The following is a 14,486-nucleotide window of genomic DNA, read 5'->3' on the forward strand; positions in this document are numbered from 1 at the left end:
TGTTGAAATAGATAGAATTCTCATGCGGTTACCTCATCTCTGTTTTACAGTGGTAGTGTCTTAAAACTGTTTAATTTGATTTGTAGAACACATCTGTTTGCAGACAAGCTGAATCTGTTAATGTTAAGGGGCTAGGCTGGTTTAACTAAATAATCCACTTTATAAATTGCATAGTATATAGGTAGAGCTATCTCTTGTAGATGAGGCTTTATTTATTTTTATTTTTTTAATGATAACATAGTCTGGACTAAGATACACTAAGCAATGGATGTTTTCCCCATTTATATAGTATTTCTGTAGGTATGGACAGAACTAAGTAAACAAAGAGGTATAAGCATGGTAACCCAATGAAAGTACATGTAGTCCACAGAGGTCTTTCTGCTGACCCTATCTCTTTTGGCAGAAGCCTTTAATAAATGTTCTTTAAAGCAACACTTGCAAGAAGATTGCACTGTCAAGCTCCATAGAGAGGCTCTTTCCAAAGTTGAAAGCATTCCTTCAAAAACAAATTTTCTCCCCAAAAGTAAATGTAGGGCCATTGTGCTTAAATATTTCAACTTTGTTAAAAGGAGGAGGAGCCAGGATACAGTTTTTGTCAGGGAGTCAGCTCAGAATTCATGTCTTAAGTTGCTAGTATTGATACAGGAAGATGTAACAGTGTATCACTCGCATACATTTTTGTCATACAGCATGATTGCAGTAGATCAAGTGTACTACTAAAGTGAAATTGTGCTGAACTTCGAGTTTAGGTTTGTAAAATGCACTGGGACTCCTTAGCTAGTGATAGTATTCAAATCACTGTACTCGAGAATTCCTTAACATAAAATTTATTATGGAGTGATGTAAAAAAAATCACTCACATGTTTCAAGTTGTATTTTTGAAATGGCAAAATTGACTACTTTTTTAAAAAAAACGTTACTGCCTTGATAGCCATCATGTTTCAGGATTTTTTTTGTATAAAGCTGTTGACGATACTTTTAGGAGCGTTAATAGGAGGGTTAATATTTACAGTATTTCACTGAAGAGTGGTGTGAGAATTGCTGTGGGCATGACGCCTGAATCGTGTGTGGTTCCCCTGGAAAAGCACCAGCTGGTAGTTTAGTGTCCCACTAGGATCATGTTTGTAATAGGAACAAAATTTTGAGACTTGCTGTTTAAATGGCGTGTGTGACTGTGCTCTGATGGAGACAGTCATGCTCCCGTGGTCCAAAAAGCTTCGGGGAGCTACAATTCCTGCTGCCCAGGAGCGTGGGTTAGTAGCAGGTGCCTCTTGTCTGAAGCCCCTTTTAAAGTTCAGGGCATTTTGGTCTGGTTGGCAATTGGATCATGAATTTCTTTTGTTGTTACCTCTGCTATAGATCATTCAGAGGGTGGTGAGTTGCGCTGCGGGGAAACAAATCCAAGGGCTCTGCTTCTTGTTAAGATGTTTTTTCTTTCCCAGCACATTTTCCTAGGTGTATGAAGTACATCAGGCAGAGCAGGCTCCAGTGTGGCCAGTGTTAGCTTTTTCCACCACACCCTTCTTATCAAAACGAGCTGCGAAACAGATGGGTAAACTGCTTGGTCCTGATTTTTATTTACTCGCCCTCGGCAGAAGAGTCTTGTGCGCGCTAAGGATTTTTGGGGTATGTGATTTGACAGTTTTGGACTAATCACTGCTATTCAAAATAGGTCTTGGTTAAAAACTAACTATGGGATTTCAAGCAAGTCTTTAAGGATTGAGGTAAGATTTTAGCATAATGATTCGTAAAAGTTTGAGATATGAGTACCCTCCCCTCCCCTTCTTCTCCCCCCCCCCCTTTTTTTTTTTTGACATCTTAAATACTGTTTTCTTTTATATTTCTAGGACAATATAATGTATACACGTGAGTTTACTTTGCTGACACTTGCATATAATAATCTCTGCAGATTTGAGATTAGAGAGGATAACCTTGCTAATGTTACTTTAATTTAAAAGTTTTTATGGGAATTATGTTTCTAATACTGCAGGAAGATGAAATGCATTTAATTGAGAAACCTATACAGCAAATATGACCTTAACATTGGTGGATTCAGTTATCTTTACTGAATTTCCAACTCCTATGCTGATAATTTTTACTGAAGAATGAATTGATAGTCTGTATTTAATACAAATGTGAAAAACAACTTTGGAATTGGTTTGAAAGTTAATGTTTGACTGCTGACATCCTTTTTGTTTATTTTTTAAAGCGTCTTAATAGTTGTCAATTTAAAACTATTTTTTTCCTCCTATTGACCAGCATACTCTTCAGTACATAAGTGATTTATTTATGATGAATTGATGATACAACAGTCATTTGTAAAATTTTGAAAAAGGGACAAGTTGTGCGGATTAAACCGTGTCCAGTAGGGTGGAGAAGTTAACTTTTATTCACCAGAAATTCCACTTGTGCGTTAGAAACATCCTGGCTGGTCTGAGAGGCTCCATCCACACTAAACCAGGAAATGCGGATATTCACACTAGCTTTGGTTTTCCTGAAGGTTCCCACGTGTTACTGCAGTCCTTTTTTGCTCTCTGGGGCGGTGATGGAAGCCCTGGCTTACACAGCACCCTGATAGCAATGTTTTAATACTGTATCATTTAGACCAAATTTGCATAGACCTATAGACCTAATATTTGGGATGTAGTGCGCACACACACACAAAAAAAGGAGTTCTTCAGGTTTTGCATCTATATATTCAGATTGGCTAGTCCAAATGAAAATTTCTGTAAGGGAGACTCGTGAGGCTGCACGGTAGGCTTTCAGATGCTGGGGGAGGGTTGCTGCCTTCCTCGCAGAAGTGGCAGCCTGATTTCTTTCCTTTACCTCTTGACAGGCGTATCAAATACACTGGACACATGAATAGACTTTGTGATGTGTGTGGCAGTAAGCCCATCACCGACTGAATCAAGGAAATGCGAATACATTAGTTGCTTGAATGAAGAATTCTTTGGTGTGGGGCTTTTTTTTTTTGTTTTGTTTTTCTTTTGGCTTGGAATGGAATAAGGGAGGAGAAGTGGAAAAGGAAGCCCTTTGTTTACAGTAAAACAATGCTGTGAAGTAGACATCATGATGTTAAAACAGGAGTCTAAACAGGGCAAATCTAGGCAGACTCCATCTGGCTGTGTCCACGAGTCACTCAGGCATCCTAGGCACCGACTGCCGGACACTGGAGCCGTCATCTTTCCTCTCCCCCTTTACCGAATTCAAAATAGCCTTGGACACTCTGCCCCAGAATTTTATTGCTGCACGAGCTGAATGATTTTTTTGGCTTAACTGTTTATATGCAGTGATGCAATGCATGTTTATTAATGGTTCTGCCATGATAAATGCATGATGTTTTCATTTTGAATTTTACTCTCCATGAGTTTTATTACATGCAAGTAATACAGGACTAGTATTCTAAAACCAGTCAAAATACAACATACAGTTATAGGAAAATTCAGTCAGTCTGTATGCAATCTGCTGGAAAGAAAAATGTATTGCTACTATGTTAGTTTCTGGTGTATTTTATAGTGGTTTAAATTGTATTTCATTATTGGGACACGTTTTCATTTCTGTATACTCTATATTACTCTTTGGGTGAATGCAAGTTACTGCATTTTTTTATTTGTTTAATCCCCAAGGAATAATTCTGATTTGTTGAGACATAGATTTCCAACCGACTATGCTTATAAGCAGGTGCCTGTGATCCTTTGAAATGGGTTTCACTTTACATGCAGCATATTAAGGATTTAGCATCTGGCTTGTGTTGAAGTTAAACTTGCAGAAATGTGTTTATGGGACAATTTAGAATTTTAACAATTATTAAAGGAAATTCTTGTAAAATGTACATTTCTAATACTAAGATTATCCTAATAAGTATTAAAAAGAGCTTGCTTAAAAGCTGTCTACCTTGCATTTGGGTATCGGCCTAACAGTAATGCTTGTATTGCGGTAAGAGTATGGACAGATGTCTGCTGCAGACAGCTGTGCCAGCTGCAGAAGTTACCATCCCTTCTGAGTTGCCCTTGCTCCCGTAGCTCTGGGCACAGGAGGGGTCACGTATGCCGCTCCAATGCATTTAGGAAAAAAGTACCCGGGTTAGCTTCAACAGCTGGTACTGGTGGTTTGAGTTTACCTGTCTGGTTTTGCCTTTGGGAGAGTAGGTAGCACTCATGCCATTCTTTGCTGCTGCAGATCCGTGAATCTAGTGATGGGCTGAGAGTTTACGTTTAATCTTACCAAGCAGAGTTTGTCCGAAACCATCACGTTGCCCAGTGTGCCTGGACAAACTGGGCTTCTCTGTGTGTGGCATCGGGCACTACTGTCTCAGCATGTGCTGTCTGTACTGGTCCCAGTAAAATCCAGAGATGTGGCAGCTAGTGACCCTTTCAGCTCGCTCAAGTCTTCAGAGGATGGTGTTCAAGGTTTTAATTTATGGTGTTTAAGGTTTTAATTTGAGTAGCACTGAATTTCAGATAATTTAAAGCATTGGAGTAAAAACTTTAAACCTGTTTGGGAAGGGCATGCCAGCCTCTGTGTGTGTTTTGCACTAATGCTAGTTTAGCGCTTGTTAGGTTACTTTAAATTTCTACTGCTTTGTGAAGCTTCAGTAAGAGAAACTATCAAGCAGTAAAATGGAGCAACCTGAAAGCAAGAGGTCTGTATATACTTGCAAGAAAATTTTGGTTCTATGCTTCTGAGTGTGCTTTGGGAAAGAGAAAATAAGACTTGATCTGAATTTTTAAGGTTAAGATTGCGTCCCTGAAAATCGGAGGGGGCTAGGTAGGTATTTTGGCACCTAATGGTGAAATCAGTTCCTTTGTTTTTGCAAAACAGAGGAGAAAAACTAGCAGTATGCATTAAAGAGAAAATACTGGAGGAAGGGGGTGTTTTGTTTTGTTTTTAGTGCTGCAAAACTGACGGGTATGGCGTGTAGTTTTATAGCGTAACTGGAAGTTGCTGCCAGAAAAGTAGTCCAGCTTCTTCTTGCCCCCTTTGCATTAGATCTACTGCCTGTGTGACTGCAGGATAAATCAGCTCAGCTCTTGGAGCCGGTGGAAAACTAATCTATCTTCCCAGAAGGTTAGTTTTCTATTAAGCCAGTCCAGGTTCCTGATCTACCTTGTACCCTTGTGATAGCTGGACCTGATCTGAGAGAGGAACAGCTGCAGCCCTCTTTATTGTTAGGTGCAATATGAACCCTTCCAGCTCGCGTCGATTAGTGATCGTGCTTAGCGTACTAGTCAGCTGCTGCATTCCTAGGCATTTCACGTTTCAATACCTTCTTTGCTCAGAAACCCTGTGCACCTGTAAAACATACATTTGTTAGGCTTACTTATCTTTGAGTGTCCCTTCTTGGTTATAATCAACTGTGATCTTCTAAAATGTATGAATTTCATTAACTGAAAGTAAATTCTTCATTTAGGGTCGTGTTCTGATATTTACAAGCTTGTTCATCTGCAGAAAAAAAAAAACTTACCTTTCAAAGGAAATTAAAATTAAAAGGAAATGAAAATGGGGGAAAAAATCCCCGGAGAGAATAATTGTAAAATAAAAATTTAATGTGGGTAGTTGGGATAAACAATTTTATTTCAAAACGCTAACTGAAAAAGTTTTTACTACCTCAACAGCTGTATTTGCAGCTCTGTATGGCATTATTTACAGCGCTCTTTGTTCGATGAATAGTTAAGAACCTCTTGTTTTTTATCTTCCCTTGTGGGAATTTAGGCAGGTCAGAGGAGGGAATGTAAGCAGAAAAATACAAGCTGCTTTGCAGCAGGCCAACAATCAAAGAAAACAGTAGGAATTTGTTAGAAATGTTTAAAGTATTGAGCTGTCCTGCTGGAACCTGCGCGTGCTGTTCCGTTTGCGCCTCTTGCGTATGCGTTCTAAGAAAAAAAAAAAAAAAAAAACGATTTTCTGAAGAGCTTTATATAATACGGAGAAAAGTATGCCATGGAAGCGAGTAAGTTCAAAACACCCCAAACAATTTATGTGTACCAGGGGCAGCAATCAGAAAGCAAGAGGGGTGTGTGTGTGTGTGTATGTTCATTTGTTTCCCTCGCTTTCCCTCCCTCCCTCCCTCCCCCCGAACGAGGCTCATTCCAATCAGCAGTGTAATTGGAATGCAACCACAGTCTGGAGGAGGAAGGGGAATTTTTGGCAAGAAGAGACAGAGCAGTTGGGAGCTTTATTCAGATTAAAGCATAGACGACCATTCATTATCAGTGCAGCATGCATTAGCAACAGCGTAGCTTTGTGTTTCTACAGCTGGGACTTATTTTAGCGATTGTATTGCCTTGCATATTACATGCAAACAACTGGGATCTGATCACAAAAAGCAGTGCTAATGGCTTTCATTAAAAGATGGTGTTTCTGTAGAGGGAAGAAAGGCTTGTCTTCAAAATGAACCATTGTGGTAAAAAATGATAGGCAGCGTGTCTCTCTCTTCAGTATCCCATGTGTTCTGAGGCAAGCACTTTTTCTAGGAGAAAACCCTTGGGTAAAAAAAAAGAAACAGAAAAACAAAACCCAAACAAATTGTAATGTTAAAACTGCTCGTTGGATTCAGAAGGCTGAACTAGTTTTTCCAGGGTGATGACACGTGAAAAGCCAGAAGATTAGTAAACATAATCTTAGTTTTGGACCCAGTCCTTTTCTTCCTCCTATAAACTTTCAGCTGCCTGTTGACACAGTATTGGTTGCTTTTGAATGTTTTTACATCACTGTCTTCCCCCCCCCCCCACTAAGTCACATACCGCATTTCAAATGTGTTGATTATATATTTCCTTCCCAGTGTCTATAGTTAATGTGCTTGACATTCCGTAGACATCTATGTTTACGTTTTATTTGCTTACCTTTCTTCCTGTGTTTCTCCTTGATAGAATTGATGTCTCTCCAATGTACCTGTTTAAAAATTATTTTAAAGGATAGCTTAAAGAATCATATTTTAATTCAAAAATTAAAAAAACCCACAAATTATTTCTGTTCTTCAGTTGTAGTCCTTAGGTACTAGTACTTCGTGCTTTTGGGAAGTGTACAAATACATCCTTAAACCTTATAATCCTGTCAGAAATCAAGAGACACATTGTAAGAGAGGGATGAGCGAATACATAATATACAAATATACCTCGTGTGCTGTAGTGCTATAATAGTAGTATTCCTGTTTTTGCAGGTATGAAGGAACCAGATGAAGGAATTGGATAAACAAATTGGCTATCAGAATTGTACAGACAGTTTGATATGAGTTAGAAATAGCTGTAGGTATTAAATACAAGGCCACTAGTCTTAAACACCCATCAGCCTTTGAATTTCAGGCAAACACAGAGCTGCTTAAGCTGAAGCCAGCAACCGTGCGCGTTTTCATCTGCTCCTGGTGCCCCGCTTTGCCTTAGCGTTGTTGCTAGCCTCGACAGTAAACCAGTTTAGAAACCGGATTCAGCCAAAACCTTAACTGGCACCCAAAAACCCAGTGATGAGTGTTTTGTTGTGGGGGGTTTGCAGGGCGGTTGGTTGTGCAGTACTAGTGCCGGTGTAGTCCTGGGATGGGAACGTATGCACGGAGACAGCAGGGAGCAGCAAACTGCAGTAACCCGACTACCGATGGCTTAAATTCTCCTAGGGGGATGGAGTCTTACAAATATACACTGACTGTTTGGTTCTCTCATAGCATCGTGGGCTTGCTAAAAAGGAGCCAGTGTAGCTGTTTGCATCAGAGTAGCAGTAGTGGAAAAAAATGCAGTTAACTAATGGTGGCCAGGGAGTGGAAAGAATGCCATCCATTCTTCAGTAAATTCAAATAATTTTTTTTTTCTTAATATTGCCTTCCTTCAGGACTCCATTCTAGGTCTTACTGCTGAAGGTGATTAGGTTCATTGCAGACTTTTACTTTCTCCTGTGGGTCGTTTCTCAGAATTTGTGATTCTGTGAAACCGTTAAATCTTTATCATTTTTCACTTGTTTTCCTTGCTAGCTTCCTCTGTGGCACTGTTCATTTTCACTTTGTAGTCATCTTCCCACTTAAGGATGGAGACTTTGTGTTATGTATACTTACTGTTCTGAAATAAACGTGTTTCAGTATTTAAATGAAATGATGATAATGTTATGGAAGATATTCACTGTTATACAAGAGTTTGATTTCATAAAAAAAGTATTAAAATTTTTTGTAAAAATTATTCCAAAATAAAAAGTAGCTATAACTAGAGTTCTTTGGTAACTAGGAAAAGAGTAAGCAGAGTTCAGAAAATGAGATAAAACATTTGTTTTTCTATAAAATTCATGTTTTCAGTAGTCAGTTCCTTCTTTGTGTGTGTGTGAAATGAATGGTTATTTTCTGTCTATCTGTAATTGCATGAACATTGTAATGCCTAACATGTAAAGGAGCTTACAGAAGTTTGGAGATATTAAACATGTATTTTGCACATAGTTGCAATATTTAAAATATCTTTCAATAAACCATTCTTAATGGCAGTCACTGTAGCTATAAGCAAGTCAGAAGGAGAAAACTGGCAAATGTGATTTACTTCTAGTTCCTAGTTGAGTATGCAAGAGCTGTACTTAACAAAGCTGTCAGGGAAGGGACTAAGTAGCTTGTAATACCCTTTTGCTCTTTCAGTGTTCCTGTGAACTGACCTAAGTAATGTATGCTAGAGTGAGATTATAAGAAACAATAAAAAGGTATTTAGTGAACGTATAGTATGTAAAATTGATGTGCATGTTTGTCTTGGCACATGTATATTGTTCCTTCAGATTGGAACATTAATATTGTGCTTTCTGTAGGCTACCCAGGAAGTCTGTAATAAGTATAAAACACAGATATCTGCTGACTCATTGGTATTTTGTAGTCTACCTATACATATAACTATATATATATATATATATATACATACACACTAGAGGACATTAATGTATTTTGATAACACAGTTATGGTACAATGCTCCTCCATTTGTTTTTCTTTTTCTTTTTTTTTTTTTTTTTTTGGAAGTGCTGTCAACATATACGGCCATTAGTTTTGCAAAAACTTCAGTGTGAGCTTCAATGTTCTAATATTTTTAGTTTATGATGAAAAACATTTTAAAACAAATATTTACAGTAACAATTAACCCCCTGCAGTGGCCTTGTGTGCCCTTAGAAATTTTTAGAAGTGGTGCAGTTAGGTAAGATAAGTTAGGTGCAGTAAATCTGATAACGATAGTGAGTTTGGTTCCAGAACCGTCAGCATTTTACCTTGGCTTTTTGTAAGAAAACAAAGATCTTGCTTTGGTTCTTGTTGATTTTTGAATCTTTGGCTCAAATCTGACAAAGGATAGAGGTCTCGAAGATAATTAAGTGCTACAAGTTTTATGAAAATAGTTGCTTGGATAAAGAGGAGACCCTAGGAGTGACCTGAAGCAAGAGGAAAACGCAGCAGCGAGGGCATTGCTAGACTGCTAGAGGGGCTGCGTGGGAGAGCATCTGTGCACATGCACTAGCAGTGGGAAAAGTTTCAGCTGTAGCTTTCGGTCAACCATAAAACATAAATCCATAGGAAACCAGGCTTCCTTAGCTTTTATTCTCGGGGAACTATTAATCAGTTGGTTATCAGAGTATTTATAATAGGTCTAAGTAACACAGTGTTGAAACTGTTAGAAGAGTTAAACAAAAGCTCTGGTGCTTTTCCCATCCATGGGAAACCTTTTGTCCCCCCAAAATCCTGAGTTAGATTAGAGCTTTGTACGTGGCCAAAGGCTGTTGCGTTTAGGGTTGAGCTGATGCTCATAGTGTCTAGGCTTGTTTGCCTAGAAATTCCTGCTAGAGAGGGGGGTTTAATGAACGATTTTCAATGTCTCTCCTGTTTTGTTCATCTGACAAAGCCAGAATTTGTTGACATCTGACTTTCCTTAAACATGGTTACTAGAAGGAGAGATCTTGAGCCAACAGTATTGGCTTGTTCAGTAATGGCTAATTGTTGGGGAAACTCGTTGCTTTGCATGTTGTACATGTGCCCAATTTTATAAACATGAGACTTCAGGCAAATTGCAGTGACAGGTTTGATTTATGTTTTGAAAGGAACATTTTATGAGTTAACATTGCCATTTCTGTCTCAAGACTGTTCAAACCAACTTTTTTTTTTCTTTAGACGCTACACGATTTCAGGAGCATACTGGTTGGCTTACAGTGCGTTAGATGAATTTTGACTGTAGTGTAGCGTAGAATTTAAAATCTTCATTTTCCCTTGTTTCTTTTTTTAAAGGATGAAATTGTGCAGATAATTGTTTTTCAAAATATTTAAAAAGTGGCCTTTTCTGTAAGCATCTGTTCTACTTGAAGCTTTTCCTTGCTTTATGTAAGATGGTTTGTGAGCTGTAACAGCTGTAGGGGAAAGCCTGACTGCCTTTCGGTTGGTGTCTGTGGGTATCAGTCTGTGAGGTGCACTCACTGGATGCAATTTTCCATCTTTGCACTTACTGGTAATAGTAAATACTGGGAATTGTACAGGAAAATATATCCATGGCAATCCTGTACTGAGGAGTCTTCTGCAGCATTGGTTCCAACCAAATACCTCTGTTTGCTTTGTTTTTTTCATACTTGCTGTGGGAATTTCTGTTTCAGGATCCATGGATCCTGTTGTGTTATCTGTAAATATTTTAATGTTTAATGTCTTGCACAGTATCTGGCAGTTCCTAAACCTATGATAATGGATAAATGTATGTCACTGAAAAACAGTGCGTTTTGTGAGAAGTCTTTTGTGTCTTTGTACCTCAGCACCTTTATATGAAAGTTGTCCCCTTTATACCTTTCTTTCCCTCTATTCATTTCTCATGAGAGATCATTCTCTCCTGTATTTTTGGTTGACAAATGCAAATCCTCCTAGCTTTTATTAAAAAAAAAAAATTAAAAAACCCACAATCCTCAGCTTCCACAAATAAAACATCTTGGGAGCCATCCAAACTCTGATGTTAAAAATTAGCTTACTCCCCTCCCCCCCCCCCCCGGGTGTTTAAGGTAACAGCTTTTCTGTGATTTTCGTGTAGGATAATAGAAAAAGGTTAGACTGCCTCATGCACCAGCTTCGTAGTGGGGAGTCCCTGAAACAGCGGGGACTGTGTCGGCACCGGCGCTTGTGCCGTCCTGTGGGGAGCCGGGTGGAGGAAACGCTCCCGGGCAGCGCGGAAGTTGGCACAGCCGGCCAAGAACCGCCCGAGGAAAGCGCTCCGTACCGGCTGCGCTGTAGTCCACCTAGAGTAAGTGCCAGAAGATGGCACTTCTGGCTCAGCTTTTAGGAATTATTTAACATGTCACTATAAAAAATAGAGGAGAACAGATCTCTTAATGTTCATTCATTTTATTTCCAGTGGGACTTTCTGGAATGCTGGACAGGTAAAGAAAACCTGTTTTTTTTTGTGTAGTGAAGAATCAGTAACTTCATTATGTATTTCTTGTTTGTGTTTTTTTTACAGTACTGTGTGCAAAAAACTTGGTGAAAAAGGATTTTTTCCGTAAGTAGCTGTTAAAGTTTATATAACATTTACACTATCTGTAAGTATATAAGTTCTGTACATCACTTTACATGCAGGCAGTGTATTGGGGCTGGGAGTTTTTGATGTTTTCGCACCATTTTGTTTCAGGGCTTTTAGCATTTTGTTCTAGTTGACATTCATCCCAGAGTGATTTTTAATAACAGTTAAAACCAAGTAAACAACATGCATGCTCTGTGCCCTGCAAACTCTTCTCTCTAAAACTTAGATGTTTTGATACAGGGGAAGAGATGGAAATTTAAGGGTGTAACTTCTTTTGTGATAATAGATCCCAGAATTTATAGCTAAAAAAAAGTCGATCCATAGTGATTGTTAATGTGGTCTGAACACTGTGTGTACAAATAGTATAGTAGGTGTTGACGGGCAGTGTCTTCATACAAATTAAAGGTTGACTCAAATGTCATGTTACCCTACTTTTGTAGTGCATCTGTCGGAGTTGGGAAACAGATTTACTCTCCTCAGCAAATGACATGTTTTTCGATATTAGTGCCACATATTAATTAAGATGTTTTTCATGTAAGATTTATTTTTCTTGGCAAACAGCTGTACATCTTAATTATAACAACCATGTCATAATACTTACCTACTCTGAAATTTTGTTTTCATTAATTGTAATGATGTTTTGAAAGAAGCAGTAAGAGGGGGATGAAGGAGGAGGGGAGTGCTATTGACTATGTATGAATGCACACATGGATCTGCTTCCTTCCTTCCAGTTGGGAACGGAGAGAATTTAAAAGGTCAGACCTAAACTTTGAAAAAGATTTGCAGACGGGGTCATACAGACTTATGTTGTAGTTTATGGTTCTTCTAAAACTTGCTTTATATCTGAGATTTTTGTATTGATTATAAGTTATTTTAGATGCCCAACAACTTCCCCAAGGTCCCGTTCTTCCCTTTCACCATGTGCTTTGTCCTTGTGCCCATGTGCTTTGATGCTTCTCTTGTGCCTCTCTGGGCTTGACTGGCTCTGTGATGAGCCACCTGAGGAGGCTGAACTTACACTACAGGAAAAGAGCATAATATTTCACCAGGTTAGCTTCCTCAGCAGTCTCAGTGTGCATCCACAGGAGTGGAAGAATTAGCGTGAGGGGAAAGAGGATAGGGCTGCATGGCCTGTTACAGCAGAGATGTAATTCTGTTTTTTCTGCTTTCTGTTGAATTTGTTGTACCTTGAGAACTTAATCTCCCTAATTCAGGGTTGAATAAGGTGTTTAGAGGCTTTTCATCAAGAATTCTTCTCCCAAGTGTTTGACTTGCTGATATAGAACAAGAAAAATCTGTGAAGTCCAAATGAAGAAACGTACTAATTTAGCCAAGTTTCTTGTGTTTGATAAATGTCTTGTTATTCTGTTATATCCCGTTAGTTGAATATGACTTATATGATATGAACATATTTATTGATAAAAGCCAACTTCAAATAACATGTAAAATACCAGACTTTGTACAAGGATTTAGGACTCTAAAGCTTCCTCATCTTACATATTTTATTTCTCTCCTCTTAGGACTTCCTGATCCATTTGCTAAGGTTGTGGTGGACGGATCTGGCCAATGCCATTCTACAGATACTGTGAAGAATACACTTGATCCAAAATGGAATCAGCATTATGACCTGTAGGTGGTAACAGTGATAACCAAAGGTTTGAAGTGAAATCCTCTAAAGTACACAGAAATTGTCAGGTGTTCATAATACTATCCTGTTCACAGCTTGGAAAATATCCCTGGGTTTATTAATTTGAGTGAAAAAATACACATGTCAGAATACCACTTTCTGGCTTCCCTCAAAATGTAAACGATGTACTTGGTTTTCTAATGATGATATCTGCAGCATGTTTTGCACATACTGTAGCATTATTTTATTGCAATATTTTCATATAGCTACCTCTGTAAAATGAAGTAAACAATTTACAGTATTTCGCTGGCGTTTCTTTTCTGTTTTTGTCTGTCTGCAGCATAACAGTCTTTCCTTCTGTCTGCCTCTTGTTCAATTTTCCCTCCTCTATACCATTCCTTTTATGCTGAGCGTTCTTTTCAGTATAGGTTCTTACCTTGTTACCATCATTTTAGCAGCTTTCGGTGCTGTTGTGTATGTCATGTTTTTCCTTTATCATTCTAAAGTGTTAGAATACCCCGTTTGTTATGATTTGTTAAAGCTGTTTTTTCTATATTTTATTTTTTTAAAATATATTTTGACTTAATGAATTGCTTGGGTTCAGTAACAGTCTGTCTACGTTATTATGTTAGCTTGCATCAAGAGTGAGCATTTGAAGTGAGTCTCTCCATCATCCTCACTTTCTATGTTTTGGCTTGCACCATGAAAGTCTTAGCATGCATGATCTGGATTCCTCTGGATGAAGCTGAACTACAAGAGGCATCCTTTGAATGCCCCTAATGCTTTCCAGCTCCTAAGGGCAATTCAAATTGACAGATCATACTAGAGCTAGCTGCCCAAAAATCCCTGAAATGTGAGCGCCAATTTTTATTCTCATTTAGGTATACCTGTTGATAGGTATTAAAGTGTAGTTTTGTAGCAGTGAGAGTAAGGTGGGAAGGAAAGATGCTGCCAACACACTTGAGTGTTTGCTTGTAAGGACTTCTTGTAACCTCTCTACTGCTAAGTAAGAGATACTTTTCCAGGAGGAATAACAGGCTATAACTTGGCAGTTTTATCTGCTGATAAATTCTATGTTAAAATGTCTGTAGTTCCCTGCTTCTTCCCCATTATGTGCCAGTTGTTGCTTAATGTTTCAAGCACTGGTGATAGCATGAGTAAACCGTTGACAAAAATGGATTGTAAGAGATTTTAAGTGTCCTGTGTTCTCCTGATTTGGAGGTGGTTCCCTTTCAGAGGGCAGGAGGAGGAGAGGACATGGGAAAGTAGGGAAAATGCTAATATGTAATGCAAGTAATGAGAAAAAAGATATAGATAAATTCTATCTGATTCTACTTTTCAAGGAAGGATGAAGAGAAGTTTTTTTTTTTAATGT

At 38.5% G+C, this 14,486-nt stretch overlaps 1 protein-coding gene across 1 annotated transcript in view; it reads left to right on the forward strand.

The window, feature by feature from the left end:
* Positions 1–14,486, forward strand: part of SMURF2 (SMAD specific E3 ubiquitin protein ligase 2) — a 65,684-nt gene that overhangs the window by 17,456 nt on the left and 33,742 nt on the right. Inside the window, exons 2-3 of the mRNA XM_062592053.1 lie at positions 11,425–11,463; positions 13,005–13,113. Of these exons, the coding sequence (XP_062448037.1) occupies positions 11,425–11,463; positions 13,005–13,113 (148 nt within the window). The remainder of the gene's footprint in view (positions 1–11,424; positions 11,464–13,004; positions 13,114–14,486) is intronic.

This window comes from Rhea pennata, chromosome 19 (assembly GCF_028389875.1).
Source record: "Rhea pennata isolate bPtePen1 chromosome 19, bPtePen1.pri, whole genome shotgun sequence".
NCBI classification, from domain to species: domain Eukaryota; kingdom Metazoa; phylum Chordata; class Aves; order Rheiformes; family Rheidae; genus Rhea; species Rhea pennata.